The 27,708-nt window shown below is 39.4% G+C and overlaps 1 protein-coding gene across 2 annotated transcripts in view; it reads right to left on the bottom strand.

Annotated features, from left to right (window-relative positions):
* LOC146373720 (syntaxin-1A-like) overlaps positions 1 to 27,708 on the bottom strand; it is a 73,032-nt gene that overhangs the window by 19,685 nt on the left and 25,639 nt on the right. For both annotated transcript variants that reach the window (XM_084951733.1, XM_084951732.1), the window contains exons 3-4: positions 24,686 to 24,785; positions 4,438 to 4,512 (exon numbers count right to left, since the gene is read on the bottom strand). In XM_084951733.1, the coding sequence (XP_084807859.1) occupies positions 4,438 to 4,512; positions 24,686 to 24,785 (175 nt within the window). The remainder of the gene's footprint in view (positions 1 to 4,437; positions 4,513 to 24,685; positions 24,786 to 27,708) is intronic.

Genomic DNA, 27,708 nt, shown 5'->3' with positions numbered 1-27,708 from the left:
TAAATCATACACAACGTACAGATTAGATGAATTAACTAAGATACCAATGATTTAGCTGTTCAGCAGTGGTGAAAATAAGGGTACGAATCCGTTGATGATACCAGAGGAAAGACGAGGAGGTTAATAAAAATCAAAAATGAACTGTAACCACGAGAGCAGAACTGTGCTCACAAATCCTCATGGTACTCTGCTAAATAGATTATGAGGAACGGCAGTTCATTTTGTGTGCAGATCTGGCATTTTGTCCTGAGGCTAGAGCAGAAAGAAAGGTCCAGAGGTTATTAAAAATACAAGAATTCAATATCTGGAGACCACAAACATACACATCCAAATTTATTAGAAATCCAGCTATTTGTTTTTGAGATACCTTGTTACAAGGTGGACAAGGGAAAGGATGAACTGTTACAAGAGGAAAGGCTAGGAGGTCAAATCATAATCAATAACACTCTGGAGGCTGTGAATTTTTTTACCGCATTCGGTCAATGCTTGTCGAGCTGGGAGTGAAAGTGCTGGACACTTTGTCAATAGGGGAATCAAATTCTAATTCAACACCTGTAATCAAGAGGATGTGATCTATGTATTAAACTATAATTATAACCCGGGGGGTGGTTATTATATCTACGTATAATAATGTAGTAATGCACTAAGATTGCTATACATGCATGACACAAAGATTAACTAATCATACGTCAAATCAGTCACTCAGATGAATAATTGATGATGTGGAAGAAGCAGTGACTATTAAGAAATTCATCAAGGTACAAATTACTGGGGTGACTGTTCCCGTTCTAGTTTTCCAGTGACATGTTAGTGTGTAATAGTCACTTTTTCTTGACTGCTTCTTCACTGTCACACATCAGGAAGATGCTGCCGAGCATAATAATGTAAATGAAAGGCCATCAGAGGCCACGGGAAGTACTGTTGCTGAAATATACAGAGATGTAGCTTTCATTTAAATCCAGTTTTTCATTATTTAAGATGGGATTGGATGGCTGATGAAGGCTGCTACACCTTCATCGACACATCTTACAGTGATATGTGCAGCTACACCTGACTTGTTACTGTAAGGGTCTGTGTTCGTTTCTATTTATACACACAGCTTCAGTATAACAAAGTATCACAGCTCATAGGGTGTTAAAAAACATGATAACTCATAATAAATTACTTGCTTTCAGGATCTCTGAAAATGTGTACTTTTAACATCCATTTATCGATCGGTCCTGATCGATTCAGCCACTGGGGATGCTTCCTTTTTGCCAATTAACTACAACTGTGTATTATTTGGAAAACCCAGACAGGCTAGAGGAGTTGCTTTATTTATTTAACACAATAATTGGTTGTGTCACAAAGGAGACATTGTATTTTAATTGTTCCAGGAAAATCCACAATGGATTTTTGATTTACTTTAACATAATCAGTATTATGCATCATTTAGAAATCATTTCAAATTGGATTTTTGCCTTGAATGTGTTTCCAAAACCACTGAGAGCATGATTAAATCCACTCTTTGAGCTTGTTAAGTCTGTGTCTTCACAGTGCCAGGCTGCGCTCAGTACAACCTGAGAGTATTTATAACTCTAGGCACATATAGCTAATTAGGTACGTCTTGTCCACAGCACAGAAAACGAACCTTTGCTTCACTACTCATACAAGTTTTTCCTAATAAACAGTTTAGGTGCATGAAAATAAACCACTAGCACAAATGCAGTATAAGAGGTCCTTAACAGCCAAAGCAGACTGTATATGCAGTACTCTGCAGTATTGGTATTGTGAAATTAAATATGCTCATTAATGCTATAATTTCCCATCTTTATTCTTAACTGGAAAGCTATTGAAAAAGGCATTTGGTACATTTACCAGTTTTCTAGAAGGTACAAAGAATTCACTTTTTAATTGTCTTATTTTTCAATTTTGCTATTTTGATGCTTAAAACTACTTATTTGAATTCTTGGTATTTCTTGAAATAAACTTTCTTTAAAACTAAGTGAACAATTGACCTCACGAGTCACTCTAAAGCAAAAATAAGACTGCAGTCACCTTACAACCAATTAAAAATAAATAAATCAGCGGTTGCCTGGTGATTCCAGTATTTTCTTATGTTGTTGTGATTATGCTGATGATAAAATGCCAGATTCAAACAACTACTTCAAATAAATAAAAACAAAACTGCACTGAGCCAGTTGTCTTGACTTCCACAAGTGCTTGCCTGCAGAACTTCAGCAGCGATTAATATAATAACTTTATGTTCATTTTGATTTACCAAAATGACCACAATTCAAAAAGACCAAGATTGACCTCTGAACCATCTGTTGTCTGTTTGCAAAGAAATTTTGAATTATTCATAATGGTTAAAGAATACACATGAAATACAGTGGAGAAAATAATTATTTGGTCGTCTGCTAAATTTGTAGTTTTGCTCACTTACAAAGAAATTTTTATAGTAGTTTCATTTTAATGGAGGGAGACATAATATCAGAAAAAACACATTACATAAAATATATAGATTGAATTGCATGTCATTGATTGAAATGAGTATTTGATCCTGAAGCAAAACAGGTAGAGAACACTTTGTTGCTGAACACAGCGGTAAGCTGTTTAATTGTTCTTGGTCACCAGGTTTGCACAGATTTCAGGAGGGATTTTGATTCACTCCTCTTTACAGAAACTCTAAATCCTTTAGATTTCTGCTGTTTCAGCCCCCCAAACAGATTTTCTACCGACTGAGGTCTGGAGACTGGCAAACCCACGCCATGACCTCAAAGTGCTTCTTATTTAGCCACTCCATTGTAGCCTTGAAGACATGTTTTCAGTCTTTGTCATGCTGTGTAATCAATGGTGTTCTGGGTGACTGTGGTTCCAACTGCTTTTAGATCATGAGTTTGATGATGTAGTTTTGTGCTGATCCACCACTTTTCTCATGATCATCCTGACCCCATGACCCATGAGGGTAACTGATGGTCATTTCATATTTATTCCATTTCCAAATTATTGCACCAACAGCTGTCAACGTCAATTCAATTTTATTTATATAGTGTTCACCAAGCTTCTTGCTGATGGTATTTTAGCCCATTCCAGCCTTATGTAGGTCTAAATTTGTACCTGATGTCCTTTGACAGCTATTTGATGTTGCCCATGGTGGTGAATAGGTCAGGACAGGTGTGCTTTATGCACATAATGAGTTGATTCGCTGATTCTGATTTGTATGCTACATCTATGCTAGCCTGAGTTCTCGCAAGGTAGGAGGGGATCAAATACTTATTTCACTGAACAGCATGCAAATCAATTTCTAACTTTTCTGTGTTTTTTTCTGTGTTTTTGGTCAATATTCTGTCTCTCTCCAATAAAATGAAACTATCATAAAAATTAGAGACCGTTAATTCCAGCGAGCAAACTGAGCAAATTCACCAGGGGTTCAAATAATTATTTCTCCTACTATATATAAAAAGTAACTGCTGCTGCTCCCTCTTCAGGATCTATCATAGGGTGCACTCTGAGGTCACTCAGTGAAACACACAGAAAGCAGCAACACAAAGGTATCCCGTGGCATCAAATGACGTGAACTGGAGTGACACAGTGGACTGTGATGCAAGGCCTGGTCTGCCTGACAGCATGTGCCACCCGATACATATATGTGTGCTTATCTTTGTGTCTCCAGGCATGCCCGATGAAGGATAAGGCAATCATCATCTAGTTCTGTACACTGAAGTATATATTTTATCTTCCTTTAATTCAGAGTATACCGTTATTTCTTTACTGAATCTATGAGTGTAAACCAAGTCGTCTGTCAGCTGCCAAATGCTATACAGTTCACTGTCTCATTATGTCTTGCTTGTTACCATCTCTCCGATCCTAAGAAAGTACCAGGACCACGAGATAAACCACTGTGCACACATATAATAAACAGGGCAAGAAAATTATTTTACATGGTCATTAACCAGTTAATTGGTCTCTGTAATGTATGAATTTAAGATATTCAATTTGCTAACACATTGAAAATGCTTGTCAGAATCTCTATAGTCCCATGTTGGCAGTCCAAAGCCTTCATTTTTCAGTTTACAGTGATGTAAGTCAAGGAAAAGCTGCAAATTCTCACATCTGAGAAACTGCAACCTTAAAAATTTTCCAGACGTTTTGCTTTAAAAAAAGAGATAGAAATTAAACATTTTATTCCTGGTAGTTTCATTCACAGTTATTAGAAAATTCCTCACATCCTTGTAGACAATAAAACAATTTTAAGCATTTATTACATAAAAACCCTGTCATACTCAAAAGTGCAATAATTTTTGGATGTCAATCAGAGTTTTGGGAACCAACTGGTCACTAATTCTCAGAACAAGGCACATTTAAATAAATTAAACAAATGCAAAAAAGTTGAAGCAGCATAGAAAATAATAGTAGTGGCTCTGGCAGGCGAAAAGAGAAAGAAAGTATACCCACTCTTTAACTTGGAGCGTACTTTGTTGGCCAACTTCTTGATGTCTGCCATAAGATCCTCAAGTTCAGCTTTAGTTTCTGAGAGGAGATGAGACAAAAGGAGAGGATGTGTTAGTGGATTATATACTAACTCAGCCAAGCACATAAACCACTGGGAAATACGATTTCACAGGCACCGACTCCATACTGACACACAGGAAGTGTCGCTCCCAACAGAGACGAACATTCATCACTTTCAGTCCACAGCAGCACAACTCATCCTTCTTAATGCTTCTTTTCTATAGGGAGTAACTACATCCTCCCTTTTCTCTTGCAGTCTTTCGTCTTCTTTCCAGGTTTACACTGTTAAATATTCACATTTATATTATAGAGACACAAAGATACAGATCAATGAGTGTGGAGCCGGCGCAGAGCCAAAGAGTGGCAGGACCACTACAAGCTAAAGAATGGCCACACAAATAGTGGTGGAGACCCTAAGGGGCTTGCACATGTTAACTGCAATAGGTACCGTTTCTTTTTTCTTTTTCCTACAGTGCACTGCCATGAAGAAAAATCAAGGCATTAGTTTGTGTGCCAAAGTAAGTAATGATTTTGTCCTGGTCCTACAAATTTTCCTACTTTGACCCCTGGTGAGGACAAAGAAGTGATCGTAGCAATAAGTCAAATCACGATGGATGAAAATTCTGGCCTACAACAAGACGAATTTAGTATATTTTAGTATATACTGTATAAATTTGATATAGATGATGGAGTTACTAATACATTTAAAATCTCTGCCGGCAGTTTTTACTGATCGTTTAATACGTAGAAAATGTTCAAATGGAGAAAACAGCAGGTACTAGAACTGGAACAACTGGTGTAGCTTTGATCAACGATGAAGACTTGAAACATTTGCTAGTTTCAGGTCAAATCAGTATAATATGTTATAGGAAACAGGGAAAAAGGTAAAATTTCTCTTGTCATACCTTCCCAATGCTGGCTAGTCATTAGATTGCCTTGGCAACAGGCATAACCTACCGACTTTACTGTGCTAAATTTTATGAACCCGCAACAGTAGCCTAAGTGTATGATAATCAGACACATTTTTACATTCAAATGTTTACAAGAGGGACCAAAGATGGCATTAGTTGCTGAAGAGAGTGAGGGTCTTGGAACAGGGCACTCATGAGGATTCACAGAAAGGGAAGGTCAGCACTAAGTGGAGAACATAAAGAAAAAAAGAATGATGCCTTCACCCCTCTATCCAGCCATCCATGGGCATGTTTAACACTTTATTTTGTGAGCACAAAGGAAGTTTTTCTCTTCAGTGAAACCTTCAAAAGTCAGCAGCAGTGAAGGGCCCACTCGAGTGCTTTCCATGTAGTGTTTTTTTATGATAAACTGAAGAACCAACTGTTGCCCATTATACTTTCAGCTGAGGCAAACATTTTCATTTTGCTGGAAATACATTTTATTTTCTCTAGCAGTCAAATGTGTGGCTTTTTTCATGTAAAAGGGCCACTGAAGCATTAACCATTGCCTGTTTAAAGGCTGAATACATCCATTTACACTGAAGATGATTCATCTTTTTTCATATATGGATCTACATTTTCTTATAAATGTGCAGAAGTGCATTTTCATAATTTTTTCCATGTGCATTCATCACCAACACAACCTCAATTAACCTCAATTTATTTAGGGCATGCTATTTCGCTGTTACAGTGAAATAATTGCATGGCCTCATATTAGAAAGTACGTGGTTAATTATTTGCTTTATGACAACGACAGCAGTGGAGGAAGAAGCAGGGAGATAATAACATTTACAGTGCTGTGAAAAAGTATTCGCTTCCTTCCTGGCTTCTTAGTTTTATGCGTATTTATCACACTTAAATGTGTCAGATCATCAAACAGATGCTAAAATTGAGGAAAACATAACCTGAATAAATACAAAGTGCAGCTTTGAAAGCATTATTTCATTTATTAAAGGACAAAAAAAGGTCTTCGACCTTACTTGACCCTGTGTGAAAAAGCACTTCCCTCCTAAATCAGATAAGAACTCCAATCAAGATCTGTGATAATTGTGAGTTTGTCACATCACTGTGTAGGAATTGTTGCCCAATGTTCTTTGGAGATTTTTTTAAATTGCCGCCTCTATGATGCCAAAAACAACCTGACCCATCAGGGCATGGACAGAACACCTCTGGTTTCATCTGGAAATCCAAATCATTTGAGTCCCGCAAGTTGTTGTGCAGGATCTCTGCTGATGCTACTTGTTCTTTAACCTTCCCTAAAACGCTCAAAAGGTCTGAGAACTTGACAGTTTGGAGGCCAAGTCAACAGCATCTTGGTATTTTGTATTTCTTTTGTATTTCTTTGTATTTCTTAGTTTTTGAAGTATAGCAGGATGAAATGTGACAATGAAAACTGCCATTTCCATAAGTTTGGTACACATCCAAGCTTTATTATGTTTACACAGGTGCATCCACTTACAGGTGTCCACAGGAGCTGTTGCAAATTCCACTTAAATCTTCTTACAACTTCCCTAATGCAAATTAGTATTAGCTTAAAAATGCTGTTTAAGGGTTAAAGTAAAGTGCTACCCATTGCTTCAATTTTCAATACGGAGGGGAGAAAAAAAAAAGTCAGAGAAAATGGAAAAGCTTTCACACATATTCCCTCTCTCTATCACACACACACACACTACCCTGGAGCATTAACTGCCATTTTTAGCACATTGCAAGGGGGTGAGAAACTCATTTATCATCTTAATGCCATAAAAGAACCAAATCTCCATATGTTAACAAGCTGTAGGAGGCCAGCATACATAAAAGATTCTTCTAAAAAGTTATTCCGGTCAACCTATTCAATCAAACCAAACCGCCTGCAGTAGTTCTTTCTAATGAGTTTGTTTCTGCGTAGTTCCCTCCTTTTTAAAGCTGAATAAATCACAACGATAAATAACGGCCAGTTTTAGCCCCACTAAAGTAAAATTCGTGCTAAACATCTGCACCCAATTAGAGACACAGCCTCAGTGGATAATTTGATTACACAGTACGAGGAATACTTCAATCACTGCTAGATGTTCAATTACTGAAATATAATATTTGCATATATCTCTGATGGGAAAGAAACTGAGAAATGTGAAATCATCATCATCTCTTCCTCTGAAACTACAATGCAGATCCATATTATATGAATGCTCCTCATGGCAGTCTGGGATATCATTTTAATGATTACGAACAGTCAGAAAAGCCCACATGGATGGCAAACTGAACTCTGAAAGGAGAATGTCATGTTTGGATTTTAGACACACTGAATAATACAGGGAGTGCAGAATTATTAGGCAAATGAGTATTTTGTCCACATCATCCTCTTCATGCATGTTGTCTTACTCCAAGCTGTATAGGCTCGAAAGCCTACTACCAATTAAGCATATTAGGTGATGTGCATCTCTGTAATGAGAAGGGGTGTGGTCTAATGACATCAAAACCCTATATCAGGTGTGCATAATTATTAGGCAACTTCCTTTCCTTTGGCAAAATGGGTCAAAAGAAGGACTTGACAGGCTCAGAAAAGTCAAAAATAGTGAGATATCTTGCAGAGGGATGCAGCAGTCTCAAAATTGCAAAGCTTCTGAAGCGTGATCATCGAACAATCAAGCGTTTCATTCAAAATAGTCAACAGGGTCGCAAGAAGCGTGTGGAAAAACCAAGGCGCAAAATAACTGCCCATGAACTGAGAAAAGTCAAGCGTGCAGCTGCCAAGATGCCACTTGCCACCAGTTTGGCCATATTTCAGAGCTGCAACATCACTGGAGTGCCCAAAAGCACAAGGTGTGCAATACTCAGAGACATGGCCAAGGTAAGAAAGGCTGAAAGACGACCACCACTGAACAAGACACACAAGCTGAAACGTCAAGACTGGGCCAAGAAATATCTCAAGACTGGTTTTTCTAAGGTTTTATGGACTGATGAAATGAGAGTGAGTCTTGATGGGCCAGATGGATGGGCCCGTGGCTGGATTGGTAAAGGGCAGAGAGCTCCAGTCCGACTCAGACGCCAGCAAGGTGGAGGTGGAGTACTGGTTTGGGCTGGTATCATCAAAGATGAGCTTGTGGGGCCTTTTCGGGTTGAGGATGGAGTCAAGCTCAACTCCCAGTCCTACTGCCAGTTTCTGGAAGACACCTTCTTCAAGCAGTGGTACAGGAAGAAGTCTGCATCCTTCAAGAAAAACATGATTTTCATGCAGGACAATGCTCCATCACACGCGTCCAAGTACTCCACAGCGTGGCTGGCAAGAAAGGGTATAAAAGAAGAAAAACTAATGACATGGCCTCCTTGTTCACCTGATCTGGACCCCATTGAGAACCTGTGGTCCATCATCAAATGTGAGATTTACAAGGAGGGAAAACAGTACACCTCTCTGAACAGTGTCTGGGAGGCTGTGGTTGCTGCTGCACGCAATGTTGATGGTGAACAGATCAAAACACTGACAGAATCCATGGATGGCAGGCTTTTGAGTGTCCTTGCAAAGAAAGGTGGCTATATTGGTCGCTGATTTGTTTTTGTTTTGTCTTTGAATGTCAGAAATGTATATTTGTGAATGTGGAGATGTTATATTGGTTTCACTGGTAAAAATAAATAATTGAAATGGGTATATATTTGTTTTTTGTTAAGTTGCCTAATAATTATGCACAGTAATAGTCACCTGCACACACAGATATCCCCCTAAAATAGCTAAAACTAAAAACAAACTAAAAACTACTTCCAAAAACATTCAGCTTTGATATTAATGAGTTTTTTGGGTTCATTGAGAACATGGTTGTTGTTCAATAATAAAATTATTCCTCAAAAATACAACTTGCCTAATAATTCTGCACTCCCTGTACATACCATTTCATCTAAATCCTAATCAGGAGCTCATTCAAACAAACCCTCACTGATGCGATAATGCAAAAGATGGTAAACCATTTATACACTGATCAGCAAAGCACTACAAGACTTTAATCTGCTTAACAGATGCATTTCCATATCAGCAGACATCAGCCTGTGGTACGTACAGCTCAGTGAGACAAAGCTGTGGACACACAGAGTGCTGGCTGATAGGTGTCCTTTCACATACAGCATTTTTGTTTTGTTTGTTTTTAAACAGCAAAGTGGAACATTTTCATTACACGGACAGCAAACACACTGATCACCCTAAAGTCTAGCTTCAAACACATCAAGAATAAATCTGAATCTATTTTTTTTTTTTACCAATAAATTAAAAAAAAAAAAGAAAAGCCAACAATAAATTTATTGTATCACCAAAGACTTCCTTAAAGCTCAAGCCTGAAAAGCCTTTTCATGCCGTGTATCACTGATCCAGACACACATCCTTGCAGGAGATTGTGTTTAAGAAATGTCAGAAAATACCTGTTTCAGTAAACGAAATGAAACAAAAAAAATTTAGGATATAGTCAAGCGTCTTTTTGAAATGTGATGCACAAACACTGGGCAAAAATCCAATTAATAGCAACTGAAAGATGTAGAACGAGAACCTCGGGAATAGAACCGTGAGCACAGGATCATTTTCCAGATAAAAAAAAAAACAAAAAACTCTTAATGGAAAGACTCACTCTCTTGAGATTACAAAAAGTAGATGTGGAAGAAAAAAAGGGGGTTTAAAATTGTTATTTTAAGAGGACTATGCATATAAAGTGAGATCATGTATTTTGTCCCTTCATTTACATTTGTAAGTTTACTTTTACATTTACTTTTCATCAGTCCTGCACATCAATGTGGAAGAATTTTAACCCATTCGGATCAGAATAGTCAGAAATATGATCAGAACACATTCATCTTTGAGATGGTTGGTTTCCACACATGAACTGCTCACTTCAGGACATTTAACAACATTTCTGCTGGCTTAAGGTCAGGACTTTGACTTGGTTGTTCTAAAACCATTGTTATTTTTTCTTTGGTAATATAACTGATGTGCTGAGGGTTACTGTCTTGCTGCAAAGCCTGCTGGTAAGATTCAGTTCACAGACATCATCCTTAGAATTGCTATAATATTTCAAAATGTCTTGCTCCATCAATCATGGGCAGCTATTCTTGCACAGTTGTAGCAAAATAAACCCAAACCATGATAATACTATGACAATGGCAGTTTTCATGCTGGAGTGCAGTCTTTGTTCCTTTTCTCCAAACAAAGTTTTTTCATATTAATTTTATCGGTTCATAAAACATTGTTCAAACAACTTTATGGATTCTTCCTGCGATCTTAAGCAAACTGCAAGATGAGCTTCTTGCAGTCTTCACATGCACACCAGTTTCTTTTGATCGTTGACTCATGAACATTAATCAATGTGTGAAGGTCTTTCGTCATTTTGGAGTCTTGAACTTCAATCTGTCTGACTGTGGATGGGTGAAATCTAAACTCTTTAGAGACAGATTTGTAACATTTTCCAGTCTGATTAGCATTCATGACTGATTAGCATGAATTCCTCCTACTCTTACTTTCTAAAATGTGTTGGGATTTTGATTGTTCTTGAAATAAAAACATTGTGCTTATTCATAAATGATTACAACTTGAAATAAACCTGTAGGCCTGAGTAACAGGTTGTGATGTGATGTTTGTGTGCGGTTGGTTGAGGTTGCTGGTAGTTACTAGGTAAAACTGTTTGCAAGGAGATACATGGCACACTAAGCCTAAAATCTCTCTGCGATTGCTTTGGCCACTAGCAGATTGCTGCAGTCGCTTGTAGTTTGCATGGAAGACACTGAATTGCCTGCAAACCATTCACAGGGGATTTATTCACGTTTGAAAAGGGGAACAACAAACCAGAGAATGTCTGCCTTCAAAAGTCGCACCTTTTCAAGCGCGTGATAGTGATAGAATCGTTTTTACTTCAATCGTCTCTGTTTGAGGGCTTGATTAAAAAAACACTTTCATCCACAGAGATATGTAAAAAAGTATAATATTGTAAATTCATTGTTTAATTGGGTTCTATGAGTTTTAGAACTAGTAATAAAATCTGCTGATGTCATATTTATGCAGACCATCCATCCATTCGCTTCCACTTATCCTTTTCAGGGTCGTGGGGGGCGCTGGAGCCTATCCCAGCTGTCATAGGGCGAGAGGTGGGGTACACCCTAGACAGGTTGCCAGTCTGTCGCAGGGCTAACACACAGGGACAGACAACCATTCTCGCTCACATTCACTCCCGCATTCACACCTATGGGCAATTTGGATTAACCAATTAACCTATCCCCACTAACTGCATGTCTTTGGACGGTGGGAGGAAGCCAGAGTACCCATGCAAACACGGGGAGAACATGCAAACTCCACACAGAAAGACCCCGGCCTGATGGTGGAATTGAACTCAGGACCTTAGCAACAGTGCTAACCACCGTGCCACCAGGCTGGCTATTTATGCAGACAAACAGCAAATCTCAAACTCAGAGAATAGGACAGTTGTGTAGGACTGAATAGAAAATGATGCCTTCTTCTCCTTGGTGTGTGTTTCTCTTGCTAATTAAGCCACACACAACTACTTCTGCCGAGTTTGTGATAAGACAAACTCAGGGAGAAATAAAATATATATGTAAATTTGTGGGCGCATTTCACAAACCAGCAAAAACAGACTGGCTGTATAAAGACCAGGAGCAGGAAAAAGAGCAGATGCAAAGGGCGCACACAGTATGTTGGATGATGTGGTCAATGGGAGGACAGTGCAAAGCTTTGATTAACAAGCAGATGAAGAAGCAGAAGAAAATATGGACATAGCTTCTGGGATGGCAAAAGTAAGGGAATGCATCAGATCGTTAACTCTGTATTCTTTCCAATGGGCACCGGCAAAAATGTCAACCTGCAAATTTTGGTTGTATGACAGTCTATAAGAAAAGCTCTCACTGCTCATGTGATCTATGACCTCCAGTTACTCAATCATAAGTTTCAATTATTACTGAATACAGTGCGATGCTCAGTTTGGATTTTATGCTCTCTATTAAAGCCAAAAAGGGTGACAAGGGCAGGAACGCTTTAGCGTGCACCTAATAAGTGACTGACAAATTGCAGTTTCTCAGTTTTCTGATCAAACATCAAAATGGGAAGACGCTCAGTTTCAAGGCGTGACTTCCCCAAAACAATGAGCGATGTCATAATGGCCATGTCCATCTTTTACTTGCAGTCTGATTGTCAGATACAAAAGAGCCTGCAAATGATTTCGTTTAAATGATGGCACAGATCTTCCCAACTTCAATAATCAATCTGAATCAAAGTTAAACATCACAGATTGCAAGAAATTTGTTATTATACCCATTTATCTTCAATAAAATGAAGAGCCTTTTAATTTGTGGATTCCCCCCCCCCCCCCACTGCAGTTAAGGTTCATCGTTGTGCCCACTTATTCATGTGTTTGCTACTTCAGAAACTCAGAGGGGTGTGAGGTTATTAACAAGCGTGTCTCTCGGTTCTGTGTAACCATAGCAACCTCTGGTCACCTGTTCGATGAGGTCAGCTACCAGTATTACAGAGAAAATACCATAAAAAAACTGAGCTTTGTTTGAGGCTGCGTGCAATGTGTTTGTGTGTGTGCATCCTGTGCGTGCGCTAAGGAGTTAGATTAGATTTCCCGCTTGTGGTTACCAAACAGAGGAGGCCAAGCTGCTGAATCAAGTGTCTATTCAGCCTCATTACTGACTGTGTGAAAAGAGGAAGAGTACAGGAGCTGATGAATAAGCAGAGGGAGAGGAGAGAGGGAAGCAAATTAGAGGGCAAAACTGAGGAGTCAATTGAGCTGTGGCATCACACTCCATCCCTCTTCCAGACGCTCTCAAATGAAATCTTCAGGTCATGCTTGTTGCCATCATTAAGACTGTGTTGCTATGGCGATGTCTGCAGTCAGTCCTCTCGCCAGCTTTCAGATTGTTTCAAAGTGACAGAGGGAAGGAGAGCGAGAGAGACGCTACAAGGCACGGAGAAATGTAGAAGCTCGGAGAAGAACAGTGTGAGCACATATCAAATACACGCAGGAAACACAGGAATGAATTTGTTTTGAAGGGTAATAAAATTACCTTTTTGCAGGATTTACACTCACGTTACTCTGGTTACTCGAGCTATAATCAATTTATTCACCGCAGAGCAGTCTTATGATTTTAAGTTTTGTTGCAGTTTTTTGTTTCACATTTTGTCGTTTGTACATCTTGTACCCTGTGTTTCATCATCTTTATCTGCCGTTGTTTGTTTATGCATCTCTTTTTTTTTATGTCTGTGTTATAGTAACATCCTGTTTAATTTGGTAACCACTTTTTGTGCATCTTTTACTTCTCGTCTTTGCCTTTTAGCCATCTGTGTAATTTCCCACCCAGATCGATTAAGTTTCCCTTGGATCTGGGTTCCCACTTCATTCATCTGCTTTTATAATTTTTCAGGTTTTGTTAAAAATCACAGCAAGCGTCTTTCCTTCGAATAGTTCCTTTAAGCGTCCGATGATGTTGTTGGCTATTTTACTAATTATTGACGCAAAGCAGAAACAAAACAGATCAGACAGGCGTGCTCAGTTAACTCTTCCCAATATCAGTCTAGGTATTAAAGTATGTAGTCATTTACAACTTACACACTGTTACAACACACACTAAGACACACATATGATTAAATTGGTTAAATAAACAAACCATTTCTCCCATGTGTAAACACTGCAGATCTCCACTCCCACTGGCAAAATTAATGAATTAATTTAAAAAGACAAAAAAAACAAAACACAAGGAGAAAACACCCCCCCCCACCCCCACCCCACACACACACACACACACACACACACACCAGGCAAGTCAATGACCTTTTTCACAGTGGACCGACAATCACAGAGATTGATGACTTAACAACCAGAACGGTGGAGATTTGAAATGCTCATTTTATCAAATCTGTTACGGGAGTATTTAGTAATATCTTAATAATAACTGTTCCTGACCAAGACATCACGTGACATATAAAACAGTGGAGCAGAACACCATTAAGCTCATCAAGTTAGGGTGGAAATGCATACAACACAAGACTAATGCAGTAATGCAGTGCTCCGGGCAATTTGCTGTGTGTCCTCTTTCCCTGCTTTCTCAACTGTTCCTATCATAATAAAAGGCGCAAAAAGCCCCCAAAAAAAACCAATAATGATAAACATTCAAAAACAGTAGAGAAAAGTGGATTAGAAAGAAAAAAGCAAAATGTAAACGTTTATGCCACACTTGCAATATTTTGCCATGCACAGACAACATCAGTATTGATTTCTTCAGCTGTTGGCAATAAAAAATGTAATATCACTGTAGAAATAATCCCAAAAACATTTCCTTTAACTTTAAGCCATCAGTGTGAGACTGTTCCTGATTATCAGATTGATGATATCTCAATTAAAGCTTTGAATCAAAAAGCAAACCTCCTGCAGTGAGCATGTTCTTATCATCATATCACTTTCCTCAAAGGTGATCGTGAAATCGTATCATGTGAACTGAGAAAAAGATCCCAGAATTCTTTCCAACATTAAGCTTCTAGCCTACATGAACTATTACAGCAGGAGTGTTTAACCCTTCATCAAAACCCAATCCGAGGTTGCTCTTCACATAACATGGGTAACATGACACTGACAAGATACCAAGCTGCTTCTGTTTCCTCCTCTCTGATGCAGGGTCAATTGGTGCCATTCCAATCTCTAACTTGCAGCTATTTATCTTCTTCTTCATCTCTCTCTCTCTCTCTCTCTCTCTCAGCTCCCTCTGTAAATATATTACCAGTCCTTTGTGTGTTTGCTCCGCTTATTGATCGTCTAGAGTCCAGATGCCTGATGTTTCAGAGAGACAGTGTGAGCTCATCCCTCAAATATTACTGACATTTGCCTTACTCCAGAAATGCTGTCCTAACATGGATAATGGCAAACTGAAAGCACAGTTACAATTTAACCACTAAAGTACTATGCATACGAGAAGTGTTTAAAAATAGAGCTCCTTCCTTCCTTTCCTGGGTTAGATTTGAAATCCCTGGTAACCTCTCAGTGCGGACTTATTTCTTTCCTGTAACTTTCTATGTGTTACAGGAAAGAAATAATACTGTGTTTGGAGGAAAGAGAAAATGGCAACTGCACTTTTCATCCTGTTGTTTTGTTTTTTTTAATTTGGTACAATTTACGGCACTTCTCATGTGTAAATGAGTGAACACCATCAATAGCTGCCTGGAGAGCTGGTCATAAAAATGATTCTGAATGATACTGGGCCTGCCCCCTGCATTGCTACAGACGACTTTTCTTTTTTCCTTCCAGCACGGTCATTCATAACAACTATAACGCATTTGATTTTCAATACAGTCAGACAGCACGTCAAAGAGAATATGGGTCTTTCTATAAAGCTGTTGGGGACTAATGCTGTGTACTTGAAAAGGTTGCAAGAAATCAGATAAATGCACCTTTATGACTTGAGAAGCTCTACAGCCAACTCCTCATCTTAGCTTTGGTTGGACTGGTTCCTACTTGTTCTTACAAGTAGCATCTAATGTAGCTGCTGCTAGCAGCAGACCAAGCAGGGTCTTTTTCAGTCAGGTGCCCATACGGACAAGCCAAATGCCTTCGTTCAAAAGTTTTATGGTCAGACGAGACAAAGACTGAGCCATTTGGTTATAACGAGGTATGTTTAGAGCATGGTGGTGGTAGCATCATACACTGTTCTGTTTTGTTTCCAGTGGTACTGGTATATTGAGGATAAATTATTAAAGGAGGAGGACTACCCCAAATTCTCAATGTTTGACCACTTTCTAAGCAGAGTGATCAAACATTGAGTCAGAATTATGCCAGAAGCTTTAATTTCTTCCAAAAGCATCTGATGAAGTTGCAACTTGCTAAAGTCATTAAACATGTTTGCTGTACATTCATTCCACACTGGAAAAAGAACAGTTCAAAGAAATCATTAAAAGCCCAAAGATTACTATTCATTCATTCATTCATTCATTCATTCATGTCCACGATAAGTGGGTAGTGGTGCAATGGATCACGGTTGATCCGTAATCCGAACCGATCCCACTCCATGGTTCGGTACGCACGTGATCCGAAGATTTAAAAAAGAAGAAAAAGGTCTGCGTATGGTGCGCGTGGTCAGTCTGTCAAGTGATAGCTAAGTGGAGGAGCAGAGGAGTTTGCAGTATCTAAGCAGCCCTTTGCTGCCCAATCCGACCGGGCTAAAGCTATTACAAAAGTTATTGGGGTGTTTAGCTGCAGACGGGAGGCCGTATTCTGTTGTGCAAAACAAGGGGTTTAAACTAGTCAACGTGTTAGTTTACGCATTGACGCCGTGCAGCCCCACGCACGGGGCGATCCGTGGTAACTAGTTAACGGAGATTTGCCGCGTAATGCAGTTATGGCATTAACGTCATTTTAACGAGATTTATGCTGACAGCACTAGTTTAAACTATGATGAAGGCGCTTGAGCCACGCTATGACATCCCGTCGCGCGTCCGCTTCAGTGACAAGATCGCTCCCAGCATGTATGAGCAGGAAAAGTTTAAAGTTATGGCTGAGCTGTCCCACGCATCTTCTGTTGCCCTAACTACAACTGGGTGGACCTCCAGGGCAACGGAAAGCTACGTGACCACGACCGCTCATTATATCACAGCGCAGTGGTAGATACAAAGCCTTGTACTGCCCTATATTGCACCTTAATTTGTTTTTATATAATTGCGTGGAATGAGTCTTGAGTTGAATGTTTTTTAATAGGCAAAAAATACTTAAATAAGTAAACGGCGAGTTAAATTTTTGTCTTCTTTTTTTTTTTCCTGCTGATCCGAAAATTGATCCGATCCGTGACGAAAAAAACATCATCTGATCCGAACCGTGAGACTTTTGATCCGTTGCACCACTGTAAGTGGGTGTACACTTGTGATCACAACCGTAAATCAGCTTATGATGCTATAACACTAATCCTGAAAATCTAAAATTTTCAATCTCAGAACTCAGTTTAAATGAATATGTCCTACACTCTGTGCTGCATGAAAACACTGGTCATGTTATCTCTTTGGTTACCGCTCACTGTAGAGCACATAACCTCATTATGTCTCTGCTAACAAACCATTTCCTTCTCTCCAAGAGCCTCCCTTTGCCCTGCAACATCTTTCAAGATGATACGTCAGGGTTATAAAGAATTAATATGGTAATGATATGGTCACTTTGAAACCAATGCAGATCAGACCACTAACCCTGCACGGCATCGCTGATCTGGCTCTACAGTCGAGGACAGAAGGCACTCAGACTGACTTATCCCTGTGTGAATACGTTATCTTACCACCTTTGACCTCCATTGTCTCTTAATGCGTCCCTATTCTTGGATGCGATAATCCGCATTACAATAACCTCACTTTCATAGAGATCTTATTATTCAACAGTAAAAAGCCATGTCTTCGGAGGCTATAGCACCACATTATCTCAGCTCAGACATAATGAGGGAGACGTAAGAGAAAAGGAAACAGAGTGAAAAAAGAGAGAAACACAACGAAAAAGACAGCTGAGGGAGAACAAAGAGAATACAGAAAGCTGGGGGAACTTACACAACACTTTCAAATTCTGGTTGAGGGTGGAGGAGCCTTGGCAAACAGCACTCCGAGGGTGGGAGCAGACCAAAAACTGACTAACTAGAAATAGTAACACTCACAGGCTGCAATTAAAACAAGCATCTCCAGTGCTGTGAGTTGAGGACTTTTAAGATTCAGGGGAACGATGCTCTTTACAAATTGGAGGCTGAGATGTCAGAGGGTGCGAACGCATAAGTGGCTGGAAAAACAGACTCAGAAATGTTGTCAAATAACCTCTCAAGTATCAGTGTTAAAGGGCAGATTCTCTGCAGCCAAGTGCAGATAAGTGTCTACTGCTTTATTGTGTTTCTGAGGTGCATTTAACAACTGTACCACTCGTCCTTACTGTTATATTGTAGGGATAACATTCCCAGCACATCACAAAATATGTATAAAAAAATACCAATGTGAACACTGACAGAATAGACCGAGTCCCTCTGTTTACATAAATTTCAGCTAATGAGTTTGAGTCTGGCGTTATGATTCATGCAAAACTCTCCAGCCAGGAGATGTAAGAGAAAACAAACATTTAAAGGCCCTTCGCTGGTGTTCTACTAGTTTTGCATCAGTTTTAACATCACTTTGCTATCTGTGATAAAATATTCACCACTGCTTTTGCATGGTCAATAATGAACCTCGATGCTAAAAGTTGTTTACTAGTGGAGCACCACTTCAAGGTCTTACACCAGGCTGTCTGTCTTAAATGGTTTTAATGGACAGATGAGGAAGGCATGTTAAGTGCACTAGGATCAATCATTCTTCAGGCCTGGCACACAGTCACTGCTCAGGATTCCTCACAGAGTGCAAACACTTTGTGGCTTCCTATGTCATCTAAGTATGGCTTGAATATATTCTCCCTGTGGTGAATGGCGTGGTTGGGATGGTCTTCAACTTTCCCAACTAGGTGTGTTCAGTGATCATCCATAATGTGCTCCATTTTTGCAACAGGATAGCACATACAGATAATGGAAGGATTGGTAATCTTGAGATTTACTTCTATTCCCAACAACCCAGACACCTGAAAAGCCAATTGCTAAAAAAAAAAAAAAAAAAAAAAAAAAAAAACCAGCCCCCAAATTGGGGTTTTTTTCCCTTTTTGAGCTCTGTGTCTAACAGCTTGTCTTTTCAAATACAAGTGGATGCAATTAAAATGGGTGCTAGTAGTTAAGTACAGTAAGGAGAGAGGCACGGATAATCCAATCATTTAAAGGCCCTTCGCTGGTGCATTATTGCTACATGAATAAAATCTATCATTTATGTCCAAGATGCTGAACAGTAAGCACTGGCCATCCTCTCCAAAGCTATACACACTTGACATGTAATGAATAAAAGGGTTAAAAAGAAAATGCTGAGGGATTATCCCAGCATGTCAAAGTGAATTTCACAACTGTTTTTGTAACCGTCTTTGTTTAATGGATCGGGTTGTGACTGGCAGTTTCAGGATCTGCTGGGTCTCCAACTCCCCCTTGGAAGGCCAGGACTTTCCCTGGACCAAGCATCTCCCTTCAATTTGACTGACTTTCTGAGTATTATTTAATAAAAATCACTCAGTTAATTTAATGCTGCTGTTTGGACAACCTTTTTTAAATGGCTTGACCAAGCCATGAAAACAGTAACAATGAACTGCACGTAGCCTACGATGGAAAACAATGTCGAGCTGCAAAAACTGGTCTTATATTTGACAAGTTTCAATTCAATTGATGTTTAAACTAAATGGGTAAATACTTTTATTAAAGCAGCATATATGCAGCTTGTCACACAGCATAAAGAGGCACGAGAAATTAGAAGGAAAGCAAGCAAACACATCCATGTGCCAAAGCACAGTAGAATCAAGCTCTGCTCAGCATCAGCCGAGCTAAACGCCTTCTGTAAACATGCACTGTAATCTATTATCAGCTCGTGAACACACTTTAACATTCAGCAGCAGTGAAGCGAGCAGCAAACTATATGAATGGTGGCTTCCAGTTTCCACAGCGGGCGGTAATGCGTTACTAGAAAACACACAATCTCTGAAAGCTACTGATTATCATCCATAACAACCACAATGTCTCAGTGTCACAAACCCTAATGTGGATTAAAAAGGTGCTTTAAAAACACCTGAATACTCCCAACTGAAAATAACTGCATGCCTCACTGTATCCTATAAATTTCACACTCTCCCGGGACTAACAGAGTGTGGAGGACGTGGATGCAACTGTGTAGGAAAAGTAATGAACGCTGACCTTTGACGTTTTGTTATATATTCTGCCTCACTGATCAAAAAATGAGAACCAGTGCGACAAGCTAAAACAAATAATGCAATCATTTAATTGCGAATGGAAAATCAATAATGTTTCTAAATTTAAATTTGCAGCTTCTCTTCCTGCATTAGAGGAATGCACTCATGAGAACATATGGGCTTAATACACATTATGACACAGATGATTACGGAATCCATCATCATTTGTGAAACTTCTACTATTCTACGCAGCTACAGAAAACCGTCCACACAAACACATAATTAACTACAAACAAGCTTTAAAAAAAAGCACACAAACAGCATACTGCAATTCCCCTGAGGTAATTTTCTGTGCTTCATTCAGAGGGGTGAATAAACTGAGATAAGAGGCTACATGCATGACAATATGTGTGTGCGTATGAATGTAGGATCTAAGCCTGTGGAGTTCTTGAGGAAACATCTCGGGCAGTTTGCAGCGAGCAGAAGGGGAAGAAGAGGAGGGATTCGAGGTTGTGAAGCTGGCCAAGCGCGCAGCTCCTGGGGAGATGTGAAATGTTTTTGAAGCCATGGTGGAAGCACAAATAGATTAATAGATCTCTATTAAAACAAACAAAAGTAAATCTTACATATTACATAGTACTTCATCAGTAGCAGCAGACTGGATAAAAAAAAAATATATATGGCAGTGTTTTTCCTCTCTCTCTCTTTCAATATAACGCACAACCCACTACTCCCATTTAGAGATTTAGCTCCATATTGACATAAGAGCATAACATAGTTCCTGCAGATTTTTTTTGGCGGCACACCCATGATGTGATTCTCTCCCAAAGCTGCACTATTGGATTCGGATCTGGTGACTGTGGAGGCCATCTGAGTGCAGTGCAGTGAAGTCATTATCATGTCCAAGAAACCAATTTTAGATTGTTTAACCTTTGCGACATGGTGTGTTATTCTGTTGGAAGCAGTGATCAGATGATGGGTTCACTGTGGTCACCAAGTGATGGACATGGTAGCAGCAATGATCGGACACTAGTAGACTTTAAACACTGCTCAACTGGTACTAAAGACAATATCCCCCCACACCTTTACACCACTACAGGGCCAGAACCGTTGACACAGGGCACAGTGGATTCATGCTTTCATGCTGTTTAAATTCTAATCCAACCATCTGAATGTTGCTGGAGAACCTGAGACACAAAAGACCAGGCAACATTTTTCCAATTTTGATGAGCCCGTGCAAATTGTTGCCTCAATTTCCTGTTTTTAGGTGTCACTAGTGGCACCCAGTGTGTTCTTCTGATACTGTAGCCCATCTGCCTCAAGGTTCGACATCTTCTGCATTCAGAGATGCTTTCCTGCATGCCTGGGTTGTAACAGGTGGTTATTTGAGTTACTGCTACCTTTCTGTCAGCTTGAAACACTCTGGCCATTCTCCTCTGACATCAACAAGATATTTTCACACAGAACTGCCGCTCACTGGATAGTTTCTCTGTAAACACCCGTTTTTATGTGGGGGGAAAAGCAACAGAAGTTAAGAGTCAAGATTCTTGGATGAGTAGCAAAATACTTGTGCTAGAAGAGGAAAAGAAAAGGACAGACTCGCCTATTATGCATCAGCAAGGAGGTAAAGTTTGATTTGATGGGAGGAACCTTCAGAAGCAGAACTGATTCATCTTACCACGGGGGAGGAAAAATCAGTGAATATTAGCAAGACTTTCCATTTTCGATACAGCAGTGAATGAGCGTAGGTCTTGCATGCATTAGATTTCACAATGAAATGCCACTGTGCAATTACTTTTGATGACACACTCCAGCAGAAGCAGGGAAATGTCAAAATCACAATTAGAACCACAGCAGCCAAAACAAAAAAATGACGTTTTCACACAGGCACGCACAACCACACTCACACACATATACACATGCAGACCTTATAATGCACGGATAAACGGTGAAATTGGATAAAACAATTGTGTTCCCATCAGGATGAATTTAATCTCTTTTTTGAGATTAGTTTCTCATTAGGTCAACGTTTCAGTTTTACTAAGACTGTAGCTTCTGATCATGAAATAGCAAAACAAATCTATTTCACATCATAAGATTAGCATCTATTATCATGGATAATATATGGCTATTATATGAAGACTTAGCCAGGGACAATGTCCAAAACTCTGAGCCAGCAGATATCCACGCCAGCACATCATGTTTAATGTGACGGGCATTTTTATGAATGCAGATTAATTTAAAAAGCTGCTCCAACACTAAACTGTTGTCAGAAGGTGGTTTTGAAATTGAATTTCATAAATGTGTTCCTTCCTTTGTGGAGAATTCTTATCCAGTGCCTGTTTAAAGAGATTAAGTGCTCCTTCTTCTTCTTCTATCAGCTGTTCCCTTTAGGGGTGGCCACAGTGGATCATCTGCCCACATCTCACCCTATGCAAAGCATCCACAGCCACAGCAACCTTCCTTCACTATATGCATGAACCTCTGTGGTCTTCCTCTTTTTTCTCACGCCTAGCAGATCAGTCTTCAACATCCTACTTATCATACTACTTATTAAATTTAGTCATGCCTCAGGTCCCAGAAACAGATAATGTAAGGAAATGTAACAAGAAACACTGATGTAGGGAAATTACTGCTAAACAAAAGCAGTAATATGTAATATGTAAATATATATGCACAAAAACATACAGGGTATAAAAATCCTACTTAGCAAACGAATGAGCGTCCTGAATGTACGTTCCAGGTTATTTCAGTCGCCGTCAGTGGTCGCAGTGCAACGGGTAGAAAGTACAGAACATAATGACCTACCTGTAATGAACAACCCTGACATTTACATCAATCGTTGATTGATGTACGGTTCTTTAGCATTTATCACAAAGGCGCACACACGGCTCTGATTTCATTCACAGTCATTTCAGTCAGGAAATGACCTGCAGGAGAATTTGTATCATAAATGCAACACCTTTCCTCATTGCTGCTCCGCTCAGTGCGTCTATCTGCACGCTCAGGATAGATAAAGGGCCCATCTGATGCCTGCCGCTGCAAGCACATAGATACATTTGCAGGTGGGAGAGGAGGCAGGGAATTAGTGAGGAGGAAAGGAAAATTATTAGTAGGAGGTGTCACTAGCATGAGTAACATCCCCCTTGTGTGAACAAGGGTCAAGATCAATGCCCTGACATAAAATGAGAGAAGAAGAGGTGATGAGAGATTGTGGAGCAAAAAGACAGCAGGAACGATGGATTGAGTATCCAGCACAGACTGAAAAAAAGCAATGTAAAGAGGGGCACAAATGGGCAAAGAGACAGCAGAGAAACTGGGAAGTATGAAATATGGTTAACAGCAGCTGAAAAGGAAAATGTAGCAGTAAAGAGTGATGGAGACAGAAAGCAGAAAAACTGAGAAAAATGGAGAAACGGGAAGGTAAGAGAGTTCACCGTGAGGGTATAAATGCCCCAAAAGCAGAGAGAGGACGGATTGGTGGAGCGCTTTGAAACATTTTCAAGGTCCTCTGACTTCTACTGAAGTCTCCAGTCTGCACAAAGCCTTTCTTGCTCTTTCTGACAAATTGTTCCTTATTTCCTCAATTTCTTTTAAACTACACAGTCATTTTTCTTCCCTTTGTTCAGTGGATTCTGCGACGATTATCCTGCTTTTGGCTGCCGTCGTACATTAGACGGCAAACTGTGACTTTTGGCTTTCTTCTCTTTCTCCTTTCCATTAAAAGCTTCTCTGACTCATTACTGAATCACTGCAGTATTAAACATTGATGTTATCATTAAACAGTGATAGGTGAAAACAAGGGGTCAGTCGTGGCTCAGACAACGTAACCTCGGCTGAATGAATCAAGAAATTAAGTCATGGCGAATCACTCTTTCTGGAAATAAGGGAGCAACAAATCGATGGGTAAAAAAATCAATTAAAACCAACACAACATTAAGTGATTTGGTAAGGTTGTTTTTAAGCCTTCAAAGCTAGATTGAGATCTGAGGATGGTTTTGCACAAACGGTCTCTACCTAGCCCTGTGGTCCGGCGTGTCGTGTGTGTCTGCACTGGTATATTCTCCATTTCTTTTGATGGTTATTTCCCCATTAATATTAGTTTACATCAGTGTGGTTGGTACTGCACGCAGCCTTATCCTTTTACTTTGTTGTAGGCCCCTTTTTTAAATCATTAAACTTGCTCTAGTGGTGGCATCTCTTATTTTATGATTTTGGGGGGTAGGTAACAAGTTTAACAAGTGAGAAATAAAACTCTGTGGATATGATTAATAAAAACCCATTCAAATTCTGGATAAATTAGGACTTTGGTTAAAAGAATATAAGTTATAGTTTCACCTGAATGGAAACTCCTAAGGCAGTCGAGTCCCATCAGAACAAAAGTACAGTATTTCTGAGGCAAGAGTTACCCTGAGTATGTCATTTTAAAGAGCTAAACACTAGAAAACAGAACAGACAAAAGAGCCTTACTCTCATCTGGGTTGGGTGAGGCAAGGATGGCGCTGTGCTTCCTCTTCACCTCTTCAACTTTCTCTGCCAGCGATTCGATAAAACCCCGGATCTCTTCCACCTGTCAAGAGAGCGAGACACAAAAAGGTGCTTTAGATCTGCTCCGTAGCAGGAAGCACCTGTGACTAACCTGGCAGATGCTGTGAAGACCACAAATATGAAAGTTTTTCCAAGTTCATCCAGCCTCAGTCATCATTGCTCCATGCAAAACTGGACGACTCTCTTATTTATACCCTGTTTAATTCTGACACAGATTTCAAGATCTGGCTTGTTTGTACTACAGACTGATAAGTGAGCTAGGGGAAGTTTTCCCAGTAACCCGCTGCTGCCTCCTACGTATCTTACAGATACAAGAGTGCTATTGACAGCAAATAAATGGAAATGAATGCCTTTAACCCAGTCATTAAGCACACTGACGAAAATTGATCCTTGAAGTGCATCATATTCATTTCCTCCTTTGAAATCCACTGAGGTTCAGGACTGATATTCTACCCCATCACCTCTCGCCTATACTTCCTGCTGCCTGGCAGCCAGCTGTGCCGTCTCTGGCTCTTGGTGACAGCTGGAAGATCAGCGGGTCACATCTGTCAGTGACTTCATCAATCTCTACTTTCATCTCAGTCCATCAAACTGCTGATCATTTTCTCCTCCTTTACACCTGCTCTGCTACAGGCCAGCCTATCCCCATGTCATTCTGGTCATTTCCTTGCACATCTCTCTGGCTTGGCTTTTTAACTCTAATTCCACTTTTCCTCTGTCACTTTTCACAGCTCTACTACAATCCTGAGATTTCCTCTTCTCAGCCCCGGTGATTATTCGCCAGTTATCTCTTTAATTGGCTTCTGATTGGCTCTGTTTTTTAATAACATAATTGGCTCTGAAAGACAACTGGGAGAGAGACCAGACACCGTGGGTGGGTCGCTTAGGTGAATGCAGAGTTAAACGTCATGGGGGGAAGAGAGCAAAAGTTAAAGATGTAAGAGAGTGAGAAAGGACTGGAGAAAGGAAGGACGTCAAAGAGAGTAGAAGATGAAACCACTTTAAGCTGCCTCGGTTTAGAAATCACACGTTAGTGAGTCATGGCACATCTCTCTGCTCTTATAAGGCATCAGATAAATTTTATTGGTATGAGAGAAAAACATGATCAGACGAGGCTAAAAAGCCCACAGATGTGTAAAAACAAACTGATACACGTACTTGGAGGGTAGCTTTGCAACTGCTTGTGACTTTTTGACCCAAGACATTAGTTATTATTCTCTGTGTCTTGTGCAAATGTCCTGTTAAACAGCCTTAATCCCAGCTGGATATTGCAGTAAATCATTAGTTTTAAGTTATTCTAGTGTAAAAGTCTCATTTTTATCTGGTAAGGAGAATGATTAGGAGCCTCGAGGCCACAGCAAGTCTTTCTTGCTTTGGCTCACTTCATTCTTGCATCATCAGGTGAAGCATAAATGGGCTCGGTTGCACAATGTAAGAAAAGTAAGACATATTTTTTGACAAATAGCTGAAGATGAGGATCTTTTCTCTGCCTTGTCTTTTTTAGCTCACTGTTATTTTCTTAGAATTATCCATATTTAAAAACATTTTTTTCAAAATTGTTCATAATTTCAAATATCAGCCTCATCTACTACCCATCTTTAGATCTTCAAATTAAACTATCTTTCTACAGCATCACAATTTAGATTTAGTTGCGTCTTAGAGTAGTGTTTGCATCCATCTAAACGATGTGATACTCAGACAACGCCAAAGCAGATTAAAGCCTCAACATATTGCATACAAATGTATTCACACACTTGCTGTTGTGAATACATTTGTGTGCAATACATGAGAAAGGAATGATTTCTTTATAGCAGGAGTCTAATGATTCACATACTGTGCAAGTCTTGAGCCACCCATCACGTCTCTATGTTTCTTTAGGAGAATGAGAAATAGGAGAAGCATGCAAACATATATGGAAACACAGAACATAAAGCAAAAACAGCTGTAGAATTCAGCTAAACTTGAGTTGTATTACATAAGAGCTTACTCATAATCAAATAGCTCTTCACCTTCCTAAAAGTCATTCCAAAGTTCATCTTGACACCACCAGGACGGAGCCTCCACCGTGTTTTGCAGATGGCTGTAAGCACTCACTGTTGCATTTCTCTCATGACCTCCTGGATACATATAGACCTCAGTTTCCTCAGTTTTTTAAAAAGCCACACAATGTGGAAAAGAAGTTTTCAGTAACTGCTCTTTTGGATATAATCCTTTATTAATCCCGAAGGATTAATAAAGTATTTCTGAAATTTACTGGGGAAAAAAAAAAAAACACTGTCAAACTTTTGTCTTTTGTATTTTTCATAGATTCAACTAAACAAATGAGAACAAGTGATGCATTATTGTACAGGCTGCTAGTAACAAAGAGAATAAAGATATCATTTAAAATTGGCTCTTTCCCAAGTTATTTTTATACACAACACTGCTTCATACCTTGAGACTTCCGTTGTGGTTTGGCATACAACCAAAAAAAGAAAGAAAAAAAAAAAATTCCTATGAAGATGATCAGATACAAGGACTTGACTGAAAATAAGTGAGGAGCAGATGATGTCTAAAGAAAGACCTTGAAAAACGTCAGAAAGCCTGAAAACTATTCTTCAAGGCAAACCCATCTCCTCGGAAGCAAAATATAAAGAAAGGAGTGGCTCGAGACTTTTGCACAGTACTGTAAACATTTATAAAAGCACGTATCAGAAAAAGCTTGCAGAGAAAAACTGCACTGCTGATTTTCATAATCAACAAAGTAAAAACGCTACTTAAATGTAAAAATAGAGCTTTTTAATCACTTTATTGTGAATGCATGTCCTGGCTAATGAGCTTCAAAGACGAGCCACATCACATGAAGCAGATCCTAAATTAATTTTCTAATTAAACTAATTAGAACTTCTCTGTGTATCCACTATTTCAACAGCACTAATAAAGATTACGGAAATATAAGCAATTCT

Source organism: Perissodus microlepis, chromosome 14 (genome assembly GCF_051167445.1).
Source record: "Perissodus microlepis isolate ML-2025 ecotype Zambia chromosome 14, ASM5116744v1, whole genome shotgun sequence".
Classification (NCBI taxonomy): domain Eukaryota; kingdom Metazoa; phylum Chordata; class Actinopteri; order Cichliformes; family Cichlidae; genus Perissodus; species Perissodus microlepis.
The sequence above is the reverse complement of the archived record's forward strand: the minus strand, read 5'-3'. Positions and strand labels throughout refer to the sequence as shown.